The sequence below is a fragment of the Somniosus microcephalus genome, chromosome 33, assembly GCF_052327205.1.
Source record: "Somniosus microcephalus isolate GS21.2 chromosome 33, FLI_Smic_1.0, whole genome shotgun sequence".
NCBI lineage: Eukaryota > Metazoa > Chordata > Chondrichthyes > Squaliformes > Somniosidae > Somniosus > Somniosus microcephalus.
The window spans coordinates 29,630,930-29,657,535 of NC_141019.1; the positions used below are offsets into that span (position 1 = coordinate 29,630,930).

Below are 26,606 nucleotides of genomic sequence, written 5' to 3' on the forward strand. Positions count from 1 at the left end.
CACACTTAGCGCCTTCTCAAGCCAAATCTCTATCAGCACGCTCAACAGAAAGTCAGACTTACCTGCGTTCAGACACAACACGCACAGACAACTGATCCGTCATTACAACATAGTGACATTAAAGTCTCATAGATGCAACTTTAAAAACAAAAAAATAAACTTTTCACCAACTATTTTAATGTGCGCTGCAAAAATAAACGAGGTTGGACAGGTAGCTTACTCTTAAATTAAAATGTTCTTTATTGTTCTACATTTGACAGGATTCCATACAAATAAATGCAGAGACTTGTATCTCCTTTGACACAAAATATACACTTGGACTGTGTAAGTTCTACTGTCCTGGAGACCTGCATCAGTTGAAACATTAACCTACTGTTTGGAAGAATATTCTAAGGGTAATCGCATTTTTTAAAAATTGTCAAACACAGCATAGCAAACAATATGTACAATATATATACATAATAATTGAATCCTTTCAATTTACAGCAAGATGCTGCTTGCAGCACTGGTTGTCCATTTTGTTAATGTTTCAAAATGTTGAGCCAAGTGTAAGAATGTCAAAATAGTCTGTGGTTTGGTTCTTACACATCACAGATCAATTGTTTTGAGAGTGGTAGGGAAATAATTGGACAAGTACTGTAGGTTAGAACTGAAAAGGACACAAATGCATTTCAGGCTGTGGAATAGAGTTACCGTGATGACTTGCCTCCTTATGAGGAAGTATCTGGTTTCAGCTTGGCACCTCCCGAGTGTGGCACAACTGAGAGCAGGGACTTGAAATAAAAACAGAAAATGCTGGAAACACTCAGCTGGTCAGGCAGCATCTGTGGAGAAAGGGAGGTCGGGTTAATGTTTCAGGTCTTTAACCCTTCATCAGAACCGAAAGATGTTACAGAACAACAGCTTATGAAGAGGAACAGAGCCAGGGAAAAGGGGGGTGAGGAGAAAAATGACCACCTACACAAGAAAAACAATTATCTGTAAACTGATTAGGTGGAGGCCAGGAGTTGGTTAAAAGACAGAAACGATAACGGTGCAAGACAAAAGGAAACAATGATGAGAGAAAGTAGAGAAACAAAAGATGTCTCCGTGACCCAGAGAATGCGTAAATGATTGCAGCAGAATAGCAGAGGGAGAGGGAAGCATGGAAAAGCTGGCAAAGTGGAGAAGGTCCCAGTGACCTGGGAGTGTGGCGGAAGAAAAAGGCAGGTAGACCCCAGGGGTGCAGACCACCCCGCTGGCCGTGTACTGATAAGGGATCCCCCTCTCAAGCACCTGCCCACAACCTCCGTCATCCCCAGAAGCACTGGTGCACCCATCCTAAATTACCAGCACCTTCTGTCTGAGAGAAAATGGAAGCGGTGGTTAAGGTCTGAAGTTGTTACGGTCAGAGGGCTGGAAAGTGCAGAGTAGAAAGAGGAGCTGCTGTTCCTTGAGTTTCATTGGAACAATGCAAGAGGCCAAGTACAGAGAGGGCAGAGTGTGAGTAGGATGGAGGATTCAAGTGACAAGCGACCGGAAGGGCAGGATTGCACTTGCAGAGAGAAAGGAGGTGTTCAGCAAAGCGATCACCCAAACTGCGTTAGGTCTCCCCAATGTAGAGGAGACCGCATCGTGAGCAGCAAAGAGAGTATACTAAGTTGGAAGAAGTACAAGTAAATCACCATCTCGCCCAGGAGAGTTTGGGACCCTGGACGGTGGTGTGGGAGGAGGTAAAGTGTAGGTGTTACATCTCTTGCGTTTGCACGGGAAGGTGAGTGGGTTTTAGGGGTGATGGAGCTGTGGACCAGGGTGTCAGAGAGGGAATGGTCCCTTTGGATTTCTGAACGTGGAGGGGAGGATCAAGATGTGTTTGGTGGTGGGATCGTGTTGGAAGTGGCGGAGGCTGATCCGTCAAATGCAAAGGCTGGTGGGGTGGAAGGCGAGGACAAGGAGGAGCCTGTCACAGTTCTGGGAGGGTGTAGAACATCAGAGCAGATACAATGGAGACGGAGAAACTGGGTGGGAAGAAGTATCATCGTGGTAGCTGTGGGAGTCTGTTGGCTTGTAGTAGATATCAGTGGACAATCTATCCCCAGAGATGGAGATACAGAAGTCCAGGAAGAGTCAAAGATTGACCATGTAAAAGGCAAGGGACGGGTGGAAGTCAGAAGCAAAATTAAATTCTCCAACTCGGGCAGGAACAGGAAGCAGCATCGACAGTCATCTACGTACCGGAAGAAGAGATCAGGGAGGGGACCTGAGCACGACTGGAACAAAGAATGCTCAACATATGATACAAAAAAGCAGGCACAGCGAGGACCCATGCAGGTTCCCATAGTGACACCTTTTATTTGGAGGAACAAGTGGAGTTAAAGGAATAGTTCAGCCTGGCAGAGGAAAGCGGGGGGTGGATGGAGACTGGTCGGGCCACTGGTCAAGGAAGCGGAGGACCCCCGCAGGCCATCCTAGTGAGTGTGCCTTTTGATTTCAGGAACTTAATGGGTGAAGGATTACAGGTGCCAACACTCTGTGGCACCGCTCACTCTGGCTGCAACATGCTGCACCACCCACAGAAACTTGTAAAACAACAAAACATTTTTTTTTTTCAAAACATACAAATTAGTTTGAAAGTTTTGCATTCATTTTTACTGCAATGTTAACCACCTTTATCCAGGCTCAGGGACTTGATTACAGCCATTAGAAACCTTTGTAAAAATGTTTTGTTGTTATCATGGGAGAGTACAGTCGAGTGCCACATAGGCAAAAGATTTTAAGACAAGAATAAGCATCAATATAATTACAGGGTTAGTGTATGTTACATACACAGTAGATTGAGAGAGAGATATTCTTTCATCTGGCTGATATTTCTTTTGTCTATTACTATGCGAGTGGGGGTTTCATTGTCATGTCAGGATATTTTATTCAGAATTACATATCCATATTTGGGCAGTTGGTCTTTACATTCCAAAGTTGTCTATGGCTAGAAAGGGTTAATATGATTCCTAAATATCTGTAAGCAAAACTAAAAACTTAATTGGTTCATAATGACAGTTCAAAAATTCTTTCACTTTACACACAGGGTAAAATAAACCCTTTCTTCAACAAGTTAGCTTAAAGTTAGGCAACACTGAATTTGTTGGGGGGGGGGGGAAACACATTTTTGCTCAGTGCGTCAATCTTTGCCAAATTATCAGTGACCCAAATGTAAAGGTCAAAAAGTTTCAACAGTTACACAAATATCAGCAATTGTTTATACCCTGCCCCAACCTGGCATATTATGAAGGACAAAAAAAATTCCACTACAAATCTGCAAATAGCTGATATACTTCTTTATAAAACGGTAATTCAACGTTTTCCATAAACAGAGTATCGTAAACATTTCATTAATAATGACAGCGATATTAAATTCAATGTGAAGATAGTCTGCTAGGAATCAAAAAGTCAAAACTGCAAATATGATGCAGTTTAAGCAAACTCTTAATATAAGTAAATGATTATAAATTGCAATTTGATCCCGACTTAGCCAGTGCTGGTACTGCAATATATTTTCTTCTTTTTTATCCACACTTTTTGTTTGGCCCATTTTTTCTTCTCTCCCACATGGCAGCTGTCCTTCACTCTGCCAGCGCAATTCACACCTCATCTCGAGCCATCCTTTATTCCTTAACCTGTCCCATTACCACCTCATCTTGCCTGGAATATCTCTTAATGTCTCCTGCTTTCTATCCTATCACTGACCCTCCCTTTTGTTCTTTCATCCCCTCCCCCTTTTCCCAGCCCCTAAACTTGCTTTCCATTTCCTGCTTTTTTCCAGTCCTGACGAAGGGTCATCGACCTGAAACGTTAACTCTGTTTCTCTCTCCACGGATGCTGCCTGGCCTGCTGAGTTTTTCCAGCGTTTTCTGTTGTTATTTCGGATTTCCAGCATCCGCAGTATTTTGCTATCGTACTGGTACAGCGATACCTGTTTTATGCAAGTTTGTCACATTCGGACTCGTTACATACAACAGGATTCCACTGCACATCTATTCACTCATAGGTCAATCCTATAACTAAAAACCACAGACTGGTTTGAACATTCCTCGAATATAGTGCAATATCTAGTATTCGCACTGTTTGTACTGCGTGACATGGTGGTATTAGTTTGTGACCCATTACTGTACGGTCATGTCCCCAGAGCTCTTGGTGAAGAATCGGTCTGCATTATTAAATCAAATCAATTGGGACTCCCTTTTTGGTTTTGAAGGGCTCTTGAACATTCATGGTTTGACAAGTATAACTATATACACAATATTGTACTTGTCATCGGGAATCCTGGAAGTTCACAACTGCAGCATGAGGAAAGAGGAGTTGCAGGGAAAAGGGTGTCCAGCGATATGAAAATTCCCCCACCCCCCCGCAAAATATAAATTGTAGCCCAGTAGCTGAAGAACTATTGCAAGTATCTAGTCGAATTTTCAGTTATCTGGATTACATTGGAAACACTGCAAATTAAAACACATTTGCTCAATTAAGCTTCTTTCAATTATGCAAGATTAGATCATTGGTTCTAATTTTCAAACCCCACCTGACAAGACTAAACAGCTACTATATACAAGTTGGAGACAAGGTTAACAGGAAAGCAACAATTGAGGTTAAATGTCCCCAATAACTAGCTGATTAAATAACACAAGTGTAACCAACCTTAGGGTTCCATGTCACAGCTAACCCCTTTAAAAATGAGCACCTGGGATCAATGAAGCTGAATTGCCACACAGTTACATCAGGGGGCTTTAACAGTGAATATAAAAAGCCTATTTCACCATTCACACTGTTAATTGTGTTGGAAGATCATTTTGGCTTCAAGAAAATGTCGACAAATCAATCATCTGGTTGTGTGGGTATAGGAAAGGTTTGCACAGGGTTTTTAAAATGGATCAGAACATGGAACACAAAATCCCAATAGATTTCACCCTAATTTTCTGTCGTTTTCTATTGAACCTGGTTATGGACTTCCAGGAGTTCATCGATATTTAAAAAAAAACATACACCATGTTCAAAATGCCTTTAAAGATCTTCTCTGGTTTGAAGCCAGCTGGCCGGCAAAAGGCAAGCCCTGTTCCCAATGGAGTTGGTTACAAGGCTGCTTTTAAAAAAGATCATGAATGTGAATGTTCACGTACCCAATCTATTACAGCTTGGCTCAGCATACTTCAACGGCAGCGTGGTCCCAAATAAGTCAGCGGTTAAGCTGTCTTAGGTGTGCTGTAAAGTATCATCTTTTTAATATTCCATACATTTTAATCGAACAATTTATACCTTTCTTGTATTTGTATACAAATTACAATATTTGGTGTGAAAATACGCATTCTATTTCAACAAGGATTTGCAAAAGGTTTGCATTTCCTGTGTGGCTGACTTAAACTGCATGCGGAGCAACCGTCATTGGCACTTGTTATTTAACCACATTTACGCAACCCCACTCTTGGTTTCCCTTATTGCCATTACTGCCAGTATCAAGTGAACAGAAACTGCCGTAGTTTTATTTTTGGTGAATTCACAGCTCAAGGATAAGTGACGTCAGGGCAGCGACAGGCTGGATGCAGAACAATGCTCCCTCGACTATGTCGTGACTTCAAGCTCAGAAGAGCACCCCTACTGAATCTGTGTAAACCCCACCCCCTTCCCATTTCTTCCAGCAAACTGGCCCAGGTAAAACTGCCAACTTGTGGGCAGTTTTGTGCTGTAGACTGGGGTCCAGCAGAAACTGAATTCAGGTTCCTTAAACTCACTACATGCATCATCCTTGCAGCTGGCAAAGAGCTAAGATTTCAATCCCATCGGTGTGGCTGGATTTGAACAGGCTCTGGTGTTACATAATGGGTATCCAGTGCTCCAAGAATGACAAAGTTGAAAATACACTTTAGGTTCATTCAGAAATAAAATCATTGTAATGGCTTCCAAGTTAATTAGACACTTTGGTAAAGCAGTGTATGGAGCATTTCCAAAATTGTGAGGATTAAATTGCAATAGCTGGATGGTATATAAGGTTTAAAAAGTACTTGTACAGTATTTATACTGCACCCCATCACATCATCAAAACATCCCAAAAAGCTTCACACAGAGAATTACTTTTTGGAGTACAGTGATTACTATCTGGGAAAACGCAGCAGTCGTTCAGCGCTAGCAACATTGCCAAAAAAAAGTTGCAAAATAATTTTTTTTTTTTTTTGCTTGTTATCGGCAGGAAAATTTACAATTTCAGGTGCTGCGAAACGTTATTTTTGCGTCAAGAATGCAAATGGCCAAGGGTGGGAGACAAAGGAGAAGAGTAGATTTGAATATTTTGCGCCGCACCACAGCCCAGTGACTCGTTTTATTCTAAACGCAAAACCTTTTATAAAGAAAACGCGCCTGGTGTCACGTGCAGTTGTTTTTACGCTACGTGAGGCAATGGATTTAAAGAGTTGGTGAGCTGAGCACTAGAGGGGGTAAATCAAGTATTCAGAAATCAGAAATAATATATAATGGGTTGAAGAGGAATAGTTTAGGCACAAATAGAATCAATTGCTGGATCAGAATCCTATTTGGCTTTGGCGTGCATATTTATATCACACACGTCATGGGGAGCAACAAAGGAACACAAAACCTTTTCTAAAGCCTGTATGTAACTCCTTTTCTTATCTCAAGGCTCCTCAGTGAGGAATTGCTGTTATCCTCATACTCTGTGACGCAATTGGATAAGTAACCATTGGCGTGGTGGCATGGCTTATGGTGATTCCTGGCAGTGCTTGTGCAATTGATACTGCCACTGGCGCAACAGAGACAGCCACCGGGGCCATGGAAACTGGAGGTGCCAGCCCCTGGGCAATGGTCTGGGCAAGTGCCGCAGGGAGAGAGGCAATCTCAGGATTAAGATGCTGAGCTGTTGGTGCAGCATTGGTCGGTGGCGCAGCGGACGCTCCAGCAGTTGCCACTAGGTCTTGCTGGGTGACTGGTCGTGGCTGAAGTGCTTGGCTGCTCAAAGTGGTGTGAGTCTGCGCGATACCGTGGTTGTAATTGGTGATTGTGCCCACAGTCGGTGCTGCCAGGGTTTGCTCTGTCGCTGCAGGAGTGGAGGTCAGCGTCACCACCTTCGTTTGGTTGCGGAAATGCGCATTTTGCTCCAAAAGTACCTCATTAGTCGCCATCAAATTTGAGATCTGCTTTTTGAGTTCCTCAACACGCTTTCGGAGCATCAGATTCTCCTCCTCTAGAAACCGATAGTCAACTGGACGTGCAGTTGGGATATTAAAATCATAAGTTTCAAATCGCAAACCATCCACTCTTCTCCTCTTTAGAACGTGGTCGTAGTCAGTGTAGCGATCAGTGTCATAGAGGTCATCGAATGGGTCATATCGACGCACTACAGGAGAAAGCACTTGGTCTCGCGACAATCTCTCCAAAGTTCGGTTTTCATACTCGTATTCATCACGTTTTAAGTGCCGGAATTTACATTTAGATCCTCTTTGACAGTCGCCTTTTAGGTAGTCTCGGCAGATTGGAACCTCGCCTTTTTTAAAAGAGAGGTCAGAAGGCGAAAGGCCAAGACCCATGGCCACTGTAAGGCGCAAGCGGGGGGGAAGCTCTCCTGACTTTTTGTAATGTTCCTCATCCTCCTTTGTCCCATGAATAAACTTGCAGTTGATGCGAGTGCACTCCTTGTTCTGATAGTCGTGACAAAAGACAAACTCATTCTTTTTTACGCCCAAGTCGGACACCTCATTAATGTCGGGGTGGTAGAACTTGCAGCGCTTGCCACGTTTGCAGACATTGCGCAGGAAGTCTCGGCAAATATCGTCTGAGCTGTGGCCAGCCTCGTCATTACCACTGTTAAATAAATTATCTTTATCCGGCATCTTCACAGACTATTTCTGTGCTTCTCAGCCACTGTACACAAAAACATCTGAAAAAGAAAATCAAGGTATGTCTTTACAGAGAAGGAAGAATTAATCCACAAAGTAAGTGTCACTTGAACCACTGCATTTTGTGCTCAGCAAGCTGAACAGTGATTGTGGTGGAAATGAAAAAGGTTTCCAAATTTGTGTGTCCAGTGTCAGCATCAAACATTATTAGTTTAATTGTACCACAGGTTAGATACATTTGCCTACAATTTGTCTTCACTAGAACTTCAGAAAACTACCTCCCACTGTACCAGTGTCACACTTTCATTTCCCCAATCATTGATCCTTGGAGCCTATCTGAATTGGGCAATGATGAGTGCTAATTTGTACTAAATTATAGGTTGTTCTATAGAAACGCAGGAACAGGAGTAGACCATTTAGCCCCTCAAGCCTGTTCCGACATTCAATGAGATCATGGCTGATCTGCAACCTAACTCCATATACCCGCCTTTGCCCCATATCCCTTAATACTTTTGGTTAACAAAAATCTATCAATCACAGATTTAAAGTTAACAATTGATCTAGTAGCAATTGCCGTTTGCGGAAGAAAGTTCTACACATAAAGGGTGGGAGAAGTTTAGAAGTGTTTCCTAATTTCACTCCCGAAAGGTCTGGCTCTAATTTTTAGACTATGCCCCCCTGGTCCTAGAATCCACAACCAGTGGAAATAGTTTCTCTCTATCTACCCGATCTGTTCCCCTTAATATCTTGAAAACATTGATCAAATCACCCCTTAATCTTTAAATTTTAGGGAATACAACCCTAGTTTGTGTAATCTCTCCTGGTACTTTAACCCTTGGAGTCCGGGTAACATTTTGTGCTGTTGATTGATGTCCATTAAGAGCTTGTTTGAGATTTGCCAAACTTATTTCATTTTGGACATCACAACTAGCAGAGAAAAGAGAACGTTCACTTCATCAGTCTGGGATACATTAAACAACTGCACCTACATGTAGGCCAATATAAAATTCTGGAAAAATAATTTTTAGATTAAGGATTTTCATTGTGAATTGCTTATCCCCATCCAATCTATATTCATGTTTTCAAAAATATCAAAGAGCAGGGTCTTCAGGGTAGGGCAGTGAAGGCAAAAACCCTAGAGTCATTCAAGAGGCAGTTAGATACTGTGATGGGGCTGGAATTGTGGGTTTCGATGAAAGGATGAGCGAGAGGGACTGAATTGCCTCCCTCATCTCTACTTGCCTTTATGACATGTAAATCAGTACAAAATATTGTTTGAGTACATTGCAAGGAATCTTCCCCACAGAATACAAATGAGTTTTCTTCTGGGATGCGGAGCTGTTGCTGCTCTCCCATCTCGGATTGTAGTCAAACAAGTCAACTTAAGTCTGATCCTGACACAGATCAGCCATTATGAATTCAATAAAGTGCGTAATAACATGCTTAACGCTACATTTCTTTTTAGAAATTATTGACGCAAGTTGATGCAGAGCCTCCACATTAATTTCTGTAGAAATAAACAGCACTCATCAAAATAATCAGATCCAGCAAAAAGTTAAATATGAGAATTAAAAGCAGTTGTTTGGAAAACATAATATGGAAAGTTTGTCGAACTAAACATGATTGCTGTTCATTTCTGATCTGTTCCCTCTGCAGCTTGTAAACCAATAGTACAATTCACATCAACAGCAGAACAGAGAACTGACCCTCCTTCTTCTGAATGGAGTACAGAGCATACACTCCGTGGGTACGAGGGTTCAAACCGAGTACCTCAAATGTTCTTTCTGGGCAGTCTGTGGGATCAGCACATGATGATTTAAAACAGCTTTCTGCTGAGCATGTGTTGTAAATTGTGTAAACAGACCTAAAGGCAAGGATATCATCACAAGAACGTAAAATAGTCGAATGTGTAAGAGTCATTCAGCCATATCTCTAATGGTCTGAAATATGTCAGCTTGGTCACTTGTGTTTAGGGGAATGGGGAGAGTTTATGATGGCAATCAGGCACTTGTGTTTATGGTAATGCATGCTTGTTTAGTTCATGTTGTTATTCTGTTGGCATTTGTATGTATCTTTGATGCGCTATGATTTATTGGTAGTATGCATGGAATATAGTGATTAAAGGCAAAACTTGGTATAAGAAATGTGAGTGAACCACTGTTCAGCAGCTCATATTGAAACAGTTTAGTATGGAAAGACCGGAGCTCTCATACTGGTTTTGTGAAGTATGAAAAGACCCGTGAGCTTATACTGGAATCGTGGAGTATGTCTCACAGAGCCCATACTGGTTGTGGATGGTATGAGGTTTCAATAAAGTCCCGATCCTGCATTGCTACAACTGAGTGTGTGTGTAATCCGGCGTTTAAAGTAGCGAGACGAAAAAGTAACAAGAAAGCAGTCCAACACACTCTATTCCTTGTAGTACAACATCAACTAGGATGAAAGTTCAGTAATGTGAACAAAAGTTTGTTGCTAATTCTTTTCGGAACTTTAAGTGTCAAGACTGGTTAATAACATCTTACCCTCCTCCCCACCCCCCTGACTATTCGGAGCTTCATTGTAGCAGAAGTAGGGGAGCTTCATTGTAGCAGAAGTAGAGGGTATCAGCTTTCAATACGATGAGCTGCAACCCCCACAAATTTATAAAAAGCTGTCATTGTAGTTTCACAAAGAAAAGTTTCAACAGCAGCACTTGCTTGACAAGTGGAACCGACTGGATAATCATGCAGATTTGGGAGGGGAGGGGTAAGAGAGACAAGTCAAATAGATGTTTGGCGCCTTGTGCTAAATGCAGGGTTAAACAGCAAGCCCTGAGGTTCACAATCAGTGAAAGCATAGAATGTAGCCTTTAAAATGAAGCATTCTCATGAGCAAGTGAGCTATAAATGCATAAAACCCACAATAACCAGCCTGCATTGTGCATTTCAGAGACCATAATCTCCTTATTACATTTAGACCAGGCGTGCTTTGATAAAAAGGAGAAAATCAGGAGCAACTGCGTCCCATAATGATTTTTTTAAAAGATTATATTGTACATCAAGATACCACCCACCCCAAGCAACACAACAGCAAACCAGCCGCACAGCCAAAGAAGGTAGGGTAGTCAGCCTCTGCCTAGCTACCCACCTTCCACATGGCCACCACCAATAAAATATCATAATTCGAAAGTGTGTGACACTACTGTGCCGAATAACTATATACCAACAGATTTATTGCATCAACGTATGATTCTAAAATGCATTGTAAACAAATACATAATTGCATCAACAAATGTGAAATTCTGGAAAAAACAGGATTACTGGAAAGACTAAGGGCTCGAATTTCCAAGCCCCGTGGAGGCGGGTTTGGAGGCGGGACTGGGGGGAAAATTGCAGAATCGGGGGGCACGAACCCTTCCCGCCCCCAACCCGTCTCCATGCCCGTTTCCCAGGAGGCGGGTACCCGACCTGTGCTGGGAGCCGCCTCCCCGAGGCGGGAAGGGGATTAGTGCCAATTAACTGCCTGTTAACAATTAAATCCCTATTTTTAGCCCTGAAGTGTGGGCTTCCCGACGGCTCCAAACCACACCAAGTTAGCGAGGCGGCCCGTCGGGCTGAAGGGCTTGGAGGGTTCGAGATGTCCGGTGTTCAGGTGAGTGATGGGTGCATGAGTGCAGAGGTAAGTGCGTTTGGTGTGTGTATAAAGTGTTTAAATAAGTTTTACTTACCTTTACTTACTAATGCAGGCTTCCTTCCTTCAGGTCTCGGGAGTCCCTCATCTCACCGGCACAGAAAGCAGAATGGCCGGGAGCTGCCAAAAGTTGCAGCCTCTGCTTTCTGTTCTGGGGAGATTTCTAACTGAGTCGGTGGAGAAGGACTCAAGTTAGAAGTCAGATTGTCAGTGTTTGTCAGCTTCACAGAGCTGTCAAACGCTGATATTTCATCTGTCAAAAGCTCTTGACAGACGAAATGTCAATCCCTGACGTCACCTGTAACCAGATGTCCCTTAATTGGCCTGCTGAGCCCACTGGGCGGGCTCAACAAGGTCAATCAAGGGAAAGTCACGTGGGTTGGCCACAAATCGATGGAGGCGGGACTACAACCCAAAAAGTGGGAGTCCCGCCTCCATCATGTCCCCATTGACAAAATCCAGCCCTAAGGGCTCCTCCAATGCTCAAGGATTTTAATCCACTGAGTAGCAGAGCCATACAGAGCAGCAAAGACTCAGGTTTGGCCCCTAGTCTGTGCGGAGTTAGCTGTTCCCAGCCAGGGCAGCATCACGGATGCTACAATTAGCCTCAGTGACCCTGGGGAGGGGGTGAAATCAACTACAGATTGCCAGACAGGGTTAGCATACCAATATGTTGGGCTATGGAATGCTAGAATGCAGGCTCCCTCCTGCAAATGCTCCAAATGTCAAGTTTCCTGACCTCAGTCACATCATCAAGCAAAAGCCAGGGAAACTTGGAAAGCAAACCACGGTCACATACCTCTTAGCAAGCGGTTACATCATGGCATCGGCAGAGGCCTGGGTGCCTATAATACTGCTGTATACAACTATCTCATCTCAGAAACATTTGGATTGTGCACTTGCACTGCTGTCCTCCATACTTTTCCACTGGGTTCCTAGCAAACATCAAACCACCACTTCAGGGGCAAGGAACAGAGGACAGTGACGAGCACAGAAACTGCAACTTCCTGAAAAAATAACTTTTAAAGTTTTCCACCCTCAGCAGCTCGGGTTGAGTCCCTGTCTCTGATTATTATTCTGTTAAACTGTTGGAAATGTGGATATGAGGTACAAATAGGATCAGGTAGGCTGCAATGTTCCTGACGGTCAAATAGCCTACTGGCACTCACTGCTCAGGCTCACACATGCAGAATGTCCACTTGGGTGAGAGACTGGAGGGCTGTCAGCACCTGTGGAATTGTACGTCCAGATGAGTCACTGTTTTCAGGAAAGGATTGGCATGAGGGAGGGAGAAAAAGTGGAGTGCTTCAAAAAAAAACTTATATGCATCATGGTTATGAAATTTTTCAGTTCTTGCTTCAGTTAGTGCACGTCAAATAGCTCAGCTACTTCAAAGAAATTGTAACCTCTATGCATAAGTTCGTTTTCAAAATTGTAGTGTCTGAGAAACAAATATTTAGGGTCATTTTTACCCCACCACTTTTCTCTCTTTTCCCAATGATGATCCACTGTCAAATTCTGCAAAGCTGATTTGCTTCATTTGACAATGAATCTATCCAGCAAGACCTTGAAGTAGAGTTTCCCCAACATTTTTCTGAAAGCGTAATACAGTATTTTTAGAGTACTGTACTCTAATCTCAAATCATTTCATTTGAAAATGACAATATCTTCAAGCATGGGGGTCAGCTTTTATATGCTGATGATACTCAGCTTTAACTCTTTGGCATTACCTTCAACTCTTACTGTGTTGTCCAACTGCTTGTCCGATATCAAACTGTGGATGAGCCAAAACTTTTTCCAGCTCAACATTGACAAGACCAAAGCCACCCTGTTCAGCTCCCACCTGAAACTCTGCACCCTAGCCTGCATTTCACCATTATAGGCTGAACCTGACAGTGCGCAACCTCAGTACCCTGTTGAACCCTCAAATGAGTTTCAAACCTCATATTGCATTCATTGCAAAAACCACCTCCATCCCTACTTCATCCCCATTGCTGCTGAAACTCCCATCCACGCCATCATCACCTCCAAGCTTTACTTCTCCAATGCTACCCTCACTGGCCCCCAGAACTCCACCGACACAAACTGCAACTCACTTAAACATCTACTACCCCATATTAAGTCCCACGTGCCTCGGTCTTCACCGACTTCCACTGGCTAGTCACAGCACACCAATTTCTATTCTCATCTACAAATCTCTAGATGGCCTCACCTCCAACCTACTTCTGGAATCTTCTCCAGTCCTAGGTTTCAGTTCACACTTTCTGCTCGAGTCTGGACTACTTGTGCATCACAGACCGCGTCCCCCTCCGCCCCACCCTCTCCCCTTGATGGCAGAGCCTTCAACCATCAATGCCCATATTCTTGAATTCTCTTCCTAAATCCCTTCCACCTTGCTACCTCTTTCCCCACCTTCAAAAGCCTCCTTAAAACCCCTCTTGTAGCGTCAGCCGTGGCTCAGCTGGTAGCACTCTCGCCTCTGTCAGAAAGTTGTGGGTTCAAGTCCCACTCCAGAGACTTGAGCACAAAAATCTAGGCTGACACTCAGTGCAGTACTGAGGGGGGGTGGGGTGCTACACTGTCGGAGGTGCCGTTTTTCAGATGAGATGTTAAAACCGAGGCCTCATCTGCTCTCTCAGGTGGACATAAAATATTCTATGGCACTATTCCTAAGAAGAGCAGGGGAGTTCTTCCCAGTGTCCTGTCCAATATTCATCCCTCATTCAACATCACTGAACAGATTATCCGGTCATTACCACATTGCTGTTTGTGGGAGCTTGATGTGCGCAAATTGGCTGCCACGTTTCCTACATTACAACAGTGACTACACTTCAAAAAGTACTTCATTGGCTGTAAGCGCTTTGGTACATCTGGTGGTCTTTCCTTTCTTTAACTACACCTTCAGTCGCCTCACCTAACTCTCACTGAGAGTGTCCAATTCCCTCCCCATGATGTCCCTTGGGACATTTTGTTACATTAAAGACATTATACAAGTGTAAGCTATTGTACTAAAAAAATATAAAAATGTAAAGCATTTCGCCCGGGAACAAAAGTCTTATCAAGCAATACAACCTATTAATAATAGTAGATATTGAATCCTTAGTGTTTCAAATGCATGGGCGAGCCATAAATTCTCAAAACAATGCTTCTAAAGTCTGATTTAAGGAGCTGTTTACTGTAAATCACGCCATATACAGTAACAAGCTTGCCGAGGATTCGAAGGCTGTCATAGGATTTCTAGGCCTCAACTTTCTGCTCCATGAAACAACTGCACACACGAACACAGAATTAAACCTTCACTCGGAACATTTAAACTGTCGGGAGTAATCAACAGAGTGGGTCAGAGCGGTTAGAAAATAGACAGAAAACAGGGACATATTTACATACACGGTTCAGCTCACTCCTCCAAACACAACGAGCATCAAACAGGTCCTCCCAGACACGAGCGACTTAGAACCGCGTTTAATGTCCTTCTGTCAGATTAATAATTTGATGCACTATTTTCAAGTAAAACGTATTTAAACAGAATTCCCTCCACCTCCCAAAGATCAATTTTGAAATTAAATGTCTGAAAATGCAGTAACGCGAAATGGTCCCCTCAACCGCACGGACGCTCAACGGGTTGCCGTTCATCGAGCGATGGCTGGGGAGACAGCGGCTGCTGCGGTCGCTCTTGTCTCGGAGGACCTGCGTTCGACGTCTTTGGAGGACTGAGTGGAGAGAGAGGCAAAAAAAAGGCTGAACCGTGAAGGTAAGTGTGCCCGTTTCTCTTGTGTTTTATAGATCGCTTTTATTCCCAGTATCGGTCGAGTGTCATTTTATTGTTTCTGCGGTTTAACAAAAAAAATGAGCCAGGGTCGTCCCCCCGCCCCCCGACTTGTGCGCTGGCAGTTGTGTCAATTGGTGCAAATAAGTTGAGGCCTAGAAGCGCAATTGAAGCCTCGCTTGCAAGTTCGGCAACTTTCCGCCACCCAGAGCTGTCAACATCGCCATTTCGCGCGAGTTTCCCACTCAATGCCGGTAGGCCTAAGAACGAAAATGGTTGTGGGGGGGAATAGAGGAGTCCTGTCCGGTGTTCTGTGAAAGCTTATAAACCGGCTTGAAAGAATGGGATTGTGGATTCAGTGTGCAAAAAAAAAAGAGCATACATAATGTCTAAATGAAAATCGAAATAAGGAGCCGTTAAAGAGTACCCAAGCTGAAAGTATCGTTTTCAATTACGAGACTCCAATAAAATTTTAACATTTTGATTTTAAATTTCCTGTTTAAAAATTATTTTAAGTCACTTCGTCCCGTTTGCTCCAGAAGCCGATTTTCTGTTGGCATAACTGGGTACATCCCCAAGGGTGCTGCCCACTCCCTGGTGCTTCACCCAAGTAGCTATACACCATTCTTCATTTAGAGTCCAAGACGGGAGGGAATATCCGCAGGCTGTTGAACTTGGGGAAGGAGAAGACCATCAAAGCTGACCCTGATCCAGCATCCGTCAGTGATGGTGAAGGATTGAGAACCCTGGCTGATTCTTTTCCCCCTTGTCCTTCCCTAGCTCACTGACATGGATTCTACAAACAGTGTCGTTTGAATTAATTAAATCAGGTAATGACTGGGGATGGAAGCTGAACCTTCCTGGTCTATGTAGCGCATTTAGCCACTGAGTCATTGGAGTCCTAAAGTCTACCTGATTATGTGACTCAAAATAAATAAGTTTTAAACAGTTGATTTAAAAAAAAAAAAAAAAAAAAAAAATTCTTGGAAACTGGATGTAAAAATTTTTTTCCAAATGTGACTGTTACTTAGTTATACAATTATTATTTCCTTTTTTCCTCTTTAGGTCACTGCATCTTTTGCCATTCAAGAAAAAGAGTAAGCGGTAAGCTTTAGTTGGTCACTTAAAGGTATGAGGGAGGGTAAATGATGCTTAGATTTTTTGTTCCTCTGCCACCCTGTGAGGAAACACCAGATTTTCGCTTTGTGACTCCTCCATTTTGCAACTAACATTAGGACCTTACAATGTGAAAAGTCTTAGAGATGAACTTAAAGATGCTATTCTTCCCTCTGTCCTGTCCAATTTTATCCCCTTGTTCCTTCTAAAGTCAATGACTCGCGCTGAGGTATGAGTCCACAGGTGACAACATTCCTTTAGTACTTTGCCCAAGTGGTTATTATTAACCCGGGAATAAATATTGGCAACTACTCAACTATGGAGACCCATAGCCAAGCTTAATCCTGTCTTTGCCCACTGTCCATATTTGTACTTTTAATGGTGTTAGAGCTAGAACCCTAGCTATTTTTTTTAAATCTTAATAATCAAGGGATGTTGAAGCCAAATTTGTTCCTCCACTGCTGCCCTGGTTGCGATCAGCTAACTTAGTGCAGACTGTGGGATGAACCTGGCACCTTGCTACCCTGTATGGCTCCTCAGTACTACCCCATAAGTTTCATTTGCCTACTAAGTTGCTGGTTGGTTGGGTGGGGGGGGGCTGGTGGAAGAAAGGATTGATTTTATGTGCTTTTTTGACTGGACTGGATTGCTACATTTTTTTTAAATAGTCATGGGGAAGTACATTGCATACAAAGTACTGTCCCATCTGTATTTCTTAGGTGAGAAAATGGTTAAGGTATGTCCTCCCTGCCCTGCATAATAACATTGAAGTGAGTTCAGAAATTAAAAATTGGACCAGAAACTGTTTGGGATTATTTACCAAAATGCTATATTCTGCTGAAGAGGAGCTGAACTTAAAGTTCAAAACTCTCAAGGGTACAACACAACTTAAAATTGCACGATACCATTTATCAACATTATTTTGGTAAAAGTATTCAGTGCTGTAAATATGCTGCTCTTTGAATCAACAAATTAATTCAGTATTTGGGATTGTAAAAAAAGTAAATTTGATGAACTGAACTTGAAGCAATTTGTCAGATATTTGTGGCATTCTTGCATTGGACTTTGAGGAATAATTTACACATTTTATTCGACTGAATGCAGTTTACGTGTTTTAGATTACTGACCGTAACAGACTTGTACTCTGGCAGAAGGAAATAAAATGCAGCAAGTCATTCCTCCTCTCCAGTGGTATGCTGCTATCAGACCCATACTCTTGGATACAAATAAAACTAGTGCAGTTCAAGATTTTTTTTTTAATTGAGAAACTTAGGCACTAAGGCCTTTTCTACTTAACACCATAAAGATTGAAAAGATGAGGTAAATCAAGGTGTAGTAATTAGGTCGGAGAAAGGGAGGTAAAGAGTTTGACAATTTTGAGGTCCTGAGAGAGAATGAGTTAGAGTAAGGATCAGTGTGATGAATTTTGATTTAATCACTGAGGATGTAGGAAGTGTGTGTAGGATAGCATATTTGGAGCTTGGGGGAACAGGAGAAGAAAGTTCAGAGGAGCACTGATCATATTAATATGAATTTAAAGGTTGCAAAAAAAGAAAGAGGGGGTTAAGAGAATTGGCCAACAGACGGCAAGCTTTTCTTGCTTCATGTTCAGAAATATAAACGGTGCCAGAAGGGCTGCCCTCGTTTCTTCCCCTCTCCCTCGAAATATGGGAGCAGTACTCAAGTTTTTGATAGACATGAGTTTCATAAAGAGTTAACAGCTGTTGAGGGCAAAAAGGTTTTCGGTAACGAAAGGAGGAGCGCAGCTTCTTGGGAACAGCTTTATCAATAGAGCGGAAGCTTTGTTTGAGATCAGAGGCGATGTAAAAGGACAAAGATGGTGGCATAGTGGTTAGCACTGTTGCCTCACAGCGCCAGGGACCCGGGTTCAAATCCGGCCTCGGGTGACTGTGCAAACTCCACACAGACATTCTCCCCGTGTTTGCGTGGGTTTCCTCCGGGTGCTCCGGTTTCCTCCCACAGTCCAAAGATGTGCGGGTTAGGATGATTGGCTATGATAAATTGACCCTTAGTGTTAGGGGGATTAAATACGTGGGGTTACGGGGATAGAGTGGGATATGTGTCGGTGCAGGCTCGAGGGGCCGAAATGGCCTCCATCTGCACTGTGGGGTTTCTGTGATTTCTGTGAAGAACTAAGGATAGGGCTATCAAAGTCAAAAAGTGGTAGCTGCTAGTTGGACTTGAGAGAGAGGAAGGAGTTATCTTTGAAAAATTTGAAGAAACAAGGTTTTATTGCCTCATTTAAAGGGCATGAAGGAGATAGAGATATGAGTCAAACGTTGTACTGCAAGAGGAATGTGGATCAAAGCATTAGAGCCCACAGCCTTTATTCCTAGGAATAGCACAAAGTTTGCAATTAAGCTGACAATATACGTTGACGATGTCATAGAAAATTGGGTTACATGTATTGTTTGTCTTTGCGTTTTAAATAATTGTTGAAAATTGCAACTTTAAAGTTATCTTAACTTGACGCTGCTTGTATTAAATGTCTATTTTCCATAAATTGGCTTTTATGAATAACATGGTATATTCATGGATGTAATTCCATCAATAATATTTTTTTTTTACTGCAAACTACTTTATGAATATATATTTCAACATCATGTCATGATTGTGTGTGTAGTGTGCTAATTTGCACATTTAAGAATGTTACATAGCCTAAAATATACCTGTCAATTCTTAAATTGTTAAAGTAGATATCAAATATTTGTCTTGACATCTCTGGCATTAACAGTGTTTAAATATGGACAACAAAAATGTTGTGTTTTTTTTTAAACTAGAATTTAAGAGACCAGTTCTGAAATGATTAGCTGTAAGAATTTTCTGCAGTATGGTCAAGAAATTCCAAAGTAGTTAGCTACTTCTGTTGTGGAATTCCATGTGAAAAGTCAAAGGTTGGGTTTTCCATATTCATTTACACAGTATTTGTTACAATACCTTTAATTGTGGGGAGACTGAACTCTAGGCTCTGGTGAGCTAAATCAGCACCATTTCCTTATCGTCTTTGTTCCTCAGCATGTTTCTTCAGTAGTTTGTTTCCACTGCTGATTGTAAGTCCCTGCATTTACAAGTTCCTAAAAAAAATCAATTGCAATAGAAATTCCTTTTTTTTCCCCCCCAAATATTTACTATCCGATGGCAATAATGATCAAGAAGGCATATATTATTTCTTTATTGTGCCAGTGTCTTTTTCACAACATTCCTATAAAGCATCAGTATCTATGATTTTAAAAGTAAAAAGGCAAACTAATGTTTCTTCTCCCTCGTTTTTTTTTAAATAAAACTTGATGTTCCACTACCACCCCCGAATATATATTTTCTATTGAATCAATGATGTAGGTGCATCTACAATGTTTTGTGAGAAAGGGATTAACCACAGTTACTTTGTACCTGGCTTCTTTTTCTTTTGCAGTTGTTTATTGAGAGCCTTGGCTGAGTAGCGCAGAAATAATCTGGAAACATGTCCGAGAACGACACTGATAATTTAGTCAACAGCGGCAAATATGAGGCTGGCAAGAGCAAACGGAATGTTTGCCGAGACTTTCTGCGCAATGTCTGCACCCGTGGTAAGAATTGCAGGTACTTCCACCCGGACAATGTTGAGGCCTCGGACCTCGGCGACATAAGGAATGATACTGATAATTTAGTCAACATTGGCAATGATGAGGCTGGTAAAAGCAAACCGAACATTTGCCGAGACTTTCTGCGCAATCTCTGCAACCGTGGTAAGAATTGCAGGTATTTCCACCCAGATGATATTGAGGCTTCTGACCTCACTGACATAAGGAACGACATTGATAATGTAGTCAACACTGGCAATGACGAGGCTGGCAAAAGCAAACAGAACATTTGCCGAGACTTTCTGCGCAATCTCTGCAATCGTGGTAAGAATTGCAGGTATTTTCACCCAGATAATATTGATGTCTCCAACCATGCTGACTTAAGTGATGACGCTGATAACTTAGTCAATAATAGCAAATATGAGGCTGGCAAGAGCAACCGGAATGTTTGCCGCGACTTTCTGCGCAATGTCTGCAACCGTGGTAAGAATTGCAGGTACTTTCACCCAGACAATGTTGAGGCCTACAGCGTAGGTGACATGCGGCATGAGTCAATCTTTTGTCAGTACTTTCAGAATAGTAAATGCACCCGTGAGAACTGCACGTTCATTCATGGGACAAAGGGGGAAGAGAGTTATTACAATAAAACGGGAAAGCTTCCCGCCCACTTGCAACAGACGGTGGCTGTGACTTTTGGGCTCTCGCCCTCTAATCTGCCTCTGATTACAAAGGAGATCCCATTCTGCCGTGACTTTCTAAAGGGCAATTGTCGAAGAGGATCCAAATGTAAATTCCAGCACTTGAAACGTGATGACAATGATAAAAAAAGTGTCGAAAGAGCGTCACAAGATAGAGAACTTTCTCCTGCGACTTGTAGATATGACCGTTTGGATGACCTGTATGAAACCGAGAGATGTGATTATGACCAACATCCGAAAAAGAGAAGGATGGAGGGCCTGCGGTTTGAAGTATTTGATTACAGCACTCCTAATCTGCGCCCAGTTGAATTGAGTTTTTTGGAGGAGGAAAACCATATGCTCAGAACGCGCAATGAAGAACTCAAAAAGCAGGTGTCGAGCCTAATGCTGACCAACGAGGCCCTTCTTGAACAGAATGCAGAACTGCGCAAGCAGGTGAAGTTGGGGATCCTGACCACCGGGGCTGACCCAACACAACATCCAACCATGCACACTGTTACCAACTATAACCACAGCATAGTGGAGACTCACACCACCCTGCGCAATCAGACACTGAGGTCACAGCCCATTTCTCATCAAGAGTTGATCGCGCAAGCTAGAGCTCACAATGCGTTGTGTGCTGAAGCGACGTCCCAAAGTCCACCCCATCTTAGTGCTTCTATGTCTGCACCCTATGCCCAGGGGATGGCATCCCCAGTCTCGATGGCGCCGCTTGCCATCTCCGTTGCACCGGTGGCAGTTACACAATCACTGCCAGGAATTGCCATGAGTTATACCACCACTCAAATGGTCAGTTATCCAAATGCATCACAGAGTATGAGGTTCCTCTGTCGTGCAGAGGAGAGTTGAGATTGGAAGAGGTGTCATTTGAAGCTTTACAAAAGATTTCTAGTTTCCTGTTGTTGCTTCCCAGGGCAGTTGCAAAAACGGAGTCAAATATGATTCTCGGAGGGAGTCTCACCATCAGCAACCCTTTTGCGAAAACAAAAAACAATGAAATAATGAGGATACTTTTTTTTTTCCTGTCTCAAATGGTGCGTGCTGATGAACTGGCCAGGGGAACTGTCTGCGCAGAATTGTACCTCAGCAATAGTAGCAAACTGAAGTTGAACCGTGCTTCAGTTTGCCACTATATACGTCGCAAATGTTTTGGAAAAAACAAGATTGAACAGAACCGATGTTTTTGAATGCTTTGAAAACTTGGTGTCCGCAGAAATCTTGATTTTTGTTTTTGCTCACACTGTAAACTCTGGTGTTAGTGAAAGCAAAGTCTTTAACAGTGCATTGCAATGCCCAAACCAACTTAAGCTCTCCCCACTGCTGCTGCAGTTGGACTAGGTTTTGCCTGCACAATGGCCGCTCTGTCTGCCCATGTAAAATTGGTTTCATTCAACAACAAAAAACGGAGCCTGTGCATGCGCTAAAAAGCATTGCGCCTGTTCGGCAGTTGACGTATGTGGTTTTTTTTAAATCACTTTTTAAACCAGGAAATTTTTTACAGAAATACAAGTAAATCACCCTCCCCCCAAAATACTACTGCTTTGGTTGTGGTCCGAGCAGAAATTGGAGGGTATGCAGGAGGTGGCACCGCAGACATCTTTTCTCCCTCCTGTTGGAGAAACTGTTCTGTAGCATAAATGGGACAGTTTCACCCACAGATGAGGTGGTGGGGGAGGGCTGCAAATCTACAAAAATGGCTCTCTTCCTATAAATTCAGCATCAATGAGCCTGGCAGCAACAGGGGCTAATTTAACAGGTGCGCATTTGAAATCAGCTCACTGAAGCACCTTGGGTTAATGACCCCCCCCCCCCGACCACTGGTGATCACTTAAGTTCTCTCGAGCTGTCTCGTTCCACGATTCCTCCGGTTTGAGCACTCAAAAGTTCAAATTGTATTAATGAGCTATATGTTGAGCAACAAAATTGTTATTTCTTTTAAAAGGGCTACTGATGGCAAGACTTCCTCGACATAGACGAAACCTAAAAATCTGCTACAAGATCAGTAATGGGTTGATGGTCTCTGTCAAAACAAATGATTCAATGGGATAACTGTACAAACTGCAGCCTACGTGTTCTCCTTTTCCCCCACACTTGTGAAATTCTCTTTTTTTTAGTTGATTACAGGTGTACTTTTAGCAGTACGTATTTTTAATTTTTTTTGTACCAGTGATCCTATGCCACGAATGTTAGTTCTATTTTTTTCCTTTGTTTATTCACAGACTACAGTTGGGGTTGTTATCAGAAACAAAGTAGTAATATATTCCTTACTTTGTTAGGTTTAAATCTCCCTGATATTTGCATATAGACATTCTGTACCCATCCCATTTCAAAGTAAATATGCATGTGGAAAGTTCATTTTTAGTGATTCATGGGCATTTAGTTGAAAGTATTTTAATAATTAAACATACACTGTGCCTCTTCTGTGTTTTTCTCAAGTCATCAATTTTTATGTTTTTTACATTTTTGTACAAATAGATTCCCTGACCAAAGCATTTGTTGCTCTTGTATTTTACAATCTTCCTTTCAAACCTATACAAGCCCTCCGAAGATTGGACTACAAAAGGTGTTTTTAGAAATAAAATGAGTACACACTCGCCACAAACATATCCACTGTAAACCCCCCCCCCCCCGGCCCCCAAGGATAGCAAAATGAAGGTAGAATGCTAAAATACTGCAATATGAGCTTGTGAATCAGACTAAAATGTGTATGTAATAAATATATATTTGATTTAGTGCCTGGAGCATGGAGGCTGGGTGTTGGTCCATAACTGATGGGCGAGAGCAACATTGCAGCAGAAGATGTGGAGAAAGAATTGCTGGTTTCTCATGTTTGTCATGGCATTGTTGGAAAGTCGAGGCTCGACACTTGTGTATTGCCGTGCCATTTCCACGTCGGGTCAGGATACTCACCCGGTGCCATTGTCAGTCAGAGAGTTTCGGAGGTGCCGCACCAGTGTACACGGCATAAGTACAGCTGCTTTTAGTTTTTATTCAGCGGCAACCAAATCGCAAAACCAATCGGAGCAAATAGGAAACATACGTTCATACAGACACAAAGACATACTATATAGAAGATAGATATATATGTATGTGTATGTATATGATTTGACTAAAATATATATTTTAGTCATAGACAGTATAAATGTATTAACGGGTAATATCCAACTACCCATGCTGAAAATGTCTGTGTGATGTTGAACGAGGACAGAATCTGGCTTGGTGTTATATGCTTCCTCCCCCCTCAGTTGAATATCCTGTGGTGCTCACCGTCTAGGCTCATAAATGAAGGATGACCATTTGGGTGAGGTACCAGTGGGCCCCCTGTTGAACCGTACTTCAGCATGGTGTCAGTGCCTTTGGGTGAGGGGGGGTGAGAGTAGAAAATTGGCAGAGGAAAAAGAGGGAGGGGAAGGCTTGCAATTATACATAAGATATAAAAGTGAAATGCAGTAAATAACATAGAATATAGTGTTAATGTACACCATGTAGTTGGTTGGCAGTTCACTTACAGGAAACTTTGTGATATCTGGCACCGACGGGACCGAGCTGTTGCCGCCCCCATCAAAACTGCCGGACAAACCAGCGCTAATGTTGAAACATACGGAGATTTTGAGCTCCGTATCTGGCAACAAACCCTGTTGCTTAGCAACAGCTTCTAAACAGTCGGCCGTACCTTGCAAGCGTCTCTGTAGCTTAGCCACAGCTTCAGCGAGACCTTGCAGAGCCTGACTGGTGGGGGAAAAAAGCAACGAAAAGGGAAAAAAAAAACCTAACGAAACGGTTCCTGATTTTTGCCGGTGGCTCAAGCATTCCGGACAGTTAACCTCCGGATAAACCAAAGTTTCCTGTACTAATTTTGTGGTTCTACTGTAATTTGTATGAATGGTACATAATTGTGGCCATTTAATTGGCCCTCACTCAAACAAATGACACTATTGGGTACATCAACGACCTGCCCTTCTGCTTGATAGGATGGGGCATCTGAGGGAGGATGGGGCATCTGAGGGAGGTGCAAAGAGGAGGCAAGGTACTTCCAAACCGAGAGGGGCATTCTGAAGATGAACCTGTGCCTGCATCCACTAACTATACAGTTTCTCAAATTTTCTGTACAGTACATTAACTTCAAGGTGGTTTTAATTTTTGCAACTTTTTGTTTTCCAATTGTTGTAATCAATATTTGACTACAAAACTACATATTTCTAATTTGTTATTAAAATTGGACATGGAAGTTTCTATTTATGTGATAGTGGCATTACTGTCAATCAGGGAACCATGTAGAAAATGCACTATGTGGGCCAACATCAACAGTGAGAAACATGGGAAATATGAACCTTTTGCAAATCTTAGTCTCAAAATACAGCAAACACTTTACTGTTTAGCGAGTTCCTGGGATTTTGCAACATAAAGTGGAATGCCAAGATTGTCTAACTGCGGCCAGAAAATCCAAAATCCACAGGGGTTCAAAATAGGTTTGCTAGGTGCAGCTTTTGAAAAAGGCCAATTAAGCACATTTTATCCATTTTTCTGCTGAAATTGTCAGTGTTCACAAAGTCCTGGATGTCTGGTGATGTTCATGAAAAGAGTTATGATTTGAGAATTTGCAGGTGTTTACTGGTGCAATTTTTGTCCAGTATATATGTGTATATATATTTAATATATATATATATATATATATCTCAATGAATGTACGGCAGTGTTGTCACTAAGAAATGTGAGAATTAAAACTGATTCAGGACCAGAATGGAGCCAACTGGACTAGGAAGACTTGTGTCTTTAGGTGTGTTTCTCCTTTGGATTATATGTAATATTATTTTCCAAAGTTAAATCTTTCCATTGATGAGAACCTCCAGTATAACCTAAACTTCCAGTTTACTTATGTATCTTGTTAATTGATATATTGTGTCAGTTGTAGTTTTAAAAAAATCACATTTGTGAGAAAATTTAACTCAGAAGTTTTCTCCACTCCGTGTATAACTATATCTGTTATAAGTTCATTTTTTTTTTAAATGCTTAAATCTGTAATCATTTTAGAGTGTGGAGTATGAACTATTCATTTTAAAATGGTTAGTATTTAGAAAGGGGATTCTAGTGATTAAACATTCAGAATAGCTCTTCTGGGCAGTTTGCCAAGTAACTATTGCTTTTGGGTAGGTACCTGCCTTGAGCAAAACCCACCCTTGGCTGTCACTCAGACATATTGGGTGAATCTTAATTCACCATTATTAAGCTGTACAATTAGATTTGGGGCAGGGTGGGAATGAAATAGGGAGAATGGGAGGCAGAGTGCCCTCCTTCAGAAATGTGTACAGGGTACCACTTGGCAGATTAAATTAGTGCTGAGTGTCCTGCCCTACTGGCTAAAGATAGACACAGCAGTGAAAGATCTAAATTGAAAACAATGTTTCATGAAGAGAAGAGGACATGAATTTGTACCTGCAGTCCCCCATTCAACTGTGTCACTGAGGGACAGTACTGAACAGAGACCAGCTGTTTCCCCACATTGAAAGTATGGGGGAATAGCAGAAGGATTTGTCCCTGAGCTGTTCTTGTGTGCCTTAACAGCAGCCAGTTTCAGAGCAGTATAAGCAAAGGCTGGGTGAAGGACACCCACTTTCTTGTCTGTGGTCGGTGTGTGACACAAGGAGACCTTTTGTTGTAGAAAGATACGAGTCTCTTCCTGAACAAAGGAAAAACATTGTATTTCTGTTGGATGCTAATGTGTGTGATACAATTAAATTAAAGTTTCTCAAAGTCTTGCCTTTTAGTTCCTTTTTTTTCTAATCACAAGTGTTTTCATTTTTCCATAAATGAAACCAATTCAATGGACTTAAAGTATAATTCTATCCAGTTAACTAAATTTTGCAGTAAAGTCGCCGGGTATTTTTTGGGTTTTCACTTCTGCGTGTGAAAT

The 26,606-nt window shown here is 42.2% G+C and overlaps 2 protein-coding genes across 3 annotated transcripts; one reads left to right on the forward strand and one right to left on the reverse strand.

Moving 5' to 3' along the window:
- Window positions 1-222: 222 nt before the first annotated feature.
- Window positions 223-15,011, reverse strand: zc3h10 (zinc finger CCCH-type containing 10). Its single transcript, XM_085972851.1, has 2 exons — window positions 14,922-15,011; window positions 223-7,906 (listed from the first exon to the last, which is right to left on the reverse strand). The coding sequence occupies exon 2, from the start codon at window positions 7,857-7,859 to the stop codon at window positions 6,657-6,659; it is 1,203 nt and encodes a 400-aa protein (XP_085828977.1). The 5' UTR covers window positions 7,860-7,906; window positions 14,922-15,011; the 3' UTR covers window positions 223-6,656.
- Window positions 15,012-15,155: 144 nt separating this feature from the next.
- Window positions 15,156-26,450, forward strand: LOC147097069 (zinc finger CCCH domain-containing protein 10-like). 2 transcript variants are annotated; one of them, XM_085972849.1, is made up of 3 exons: window positions 15,156-15,285; window positions 16,366-16,404; window positions 19,850-26,450. In XM_085972849.1, exon 3 carries the CDS (start codon window positions 19,898-19,900, stop codon window positions 21,542-21,544), a length of 1,647 nt encoding a protein of 548 aa, XP_085828975.1. In that variant the 5' UTR covers window positions 15,156-15,285; window positions 16,366-16,404; window positions 19,850-19,897; the 3' UTR covers window positions 21,545-26,450. The 2 variants fall into 2 exon arrangements, with proteins under 2 accessions (XP_085828975.1, XP_085828976.1); XM_085972850.1 differs by having other exon boundaries at window positions 16,366-16,397.
- The last annotated feature ends 156 nt before the right edge of the window (window positions 26,451-26,606 follow it).

Excerpts from the sequence above, each read along its gene's own strand:
- zc3h10 (XM_085972851.1), bottom strand. The coding sequence starts at position 7,859 with ATGCCGGATAAAGATAATTTATTTAACAGTGGTAATGACGAGGCTGGC.
- LOC147097069 (XM_085972849.1), top strand. The coding sequence starts at position 19,898 with ATGTCCGAGAACGACACTGATAATTTAGTCAACAGCGGCAAATATGAG.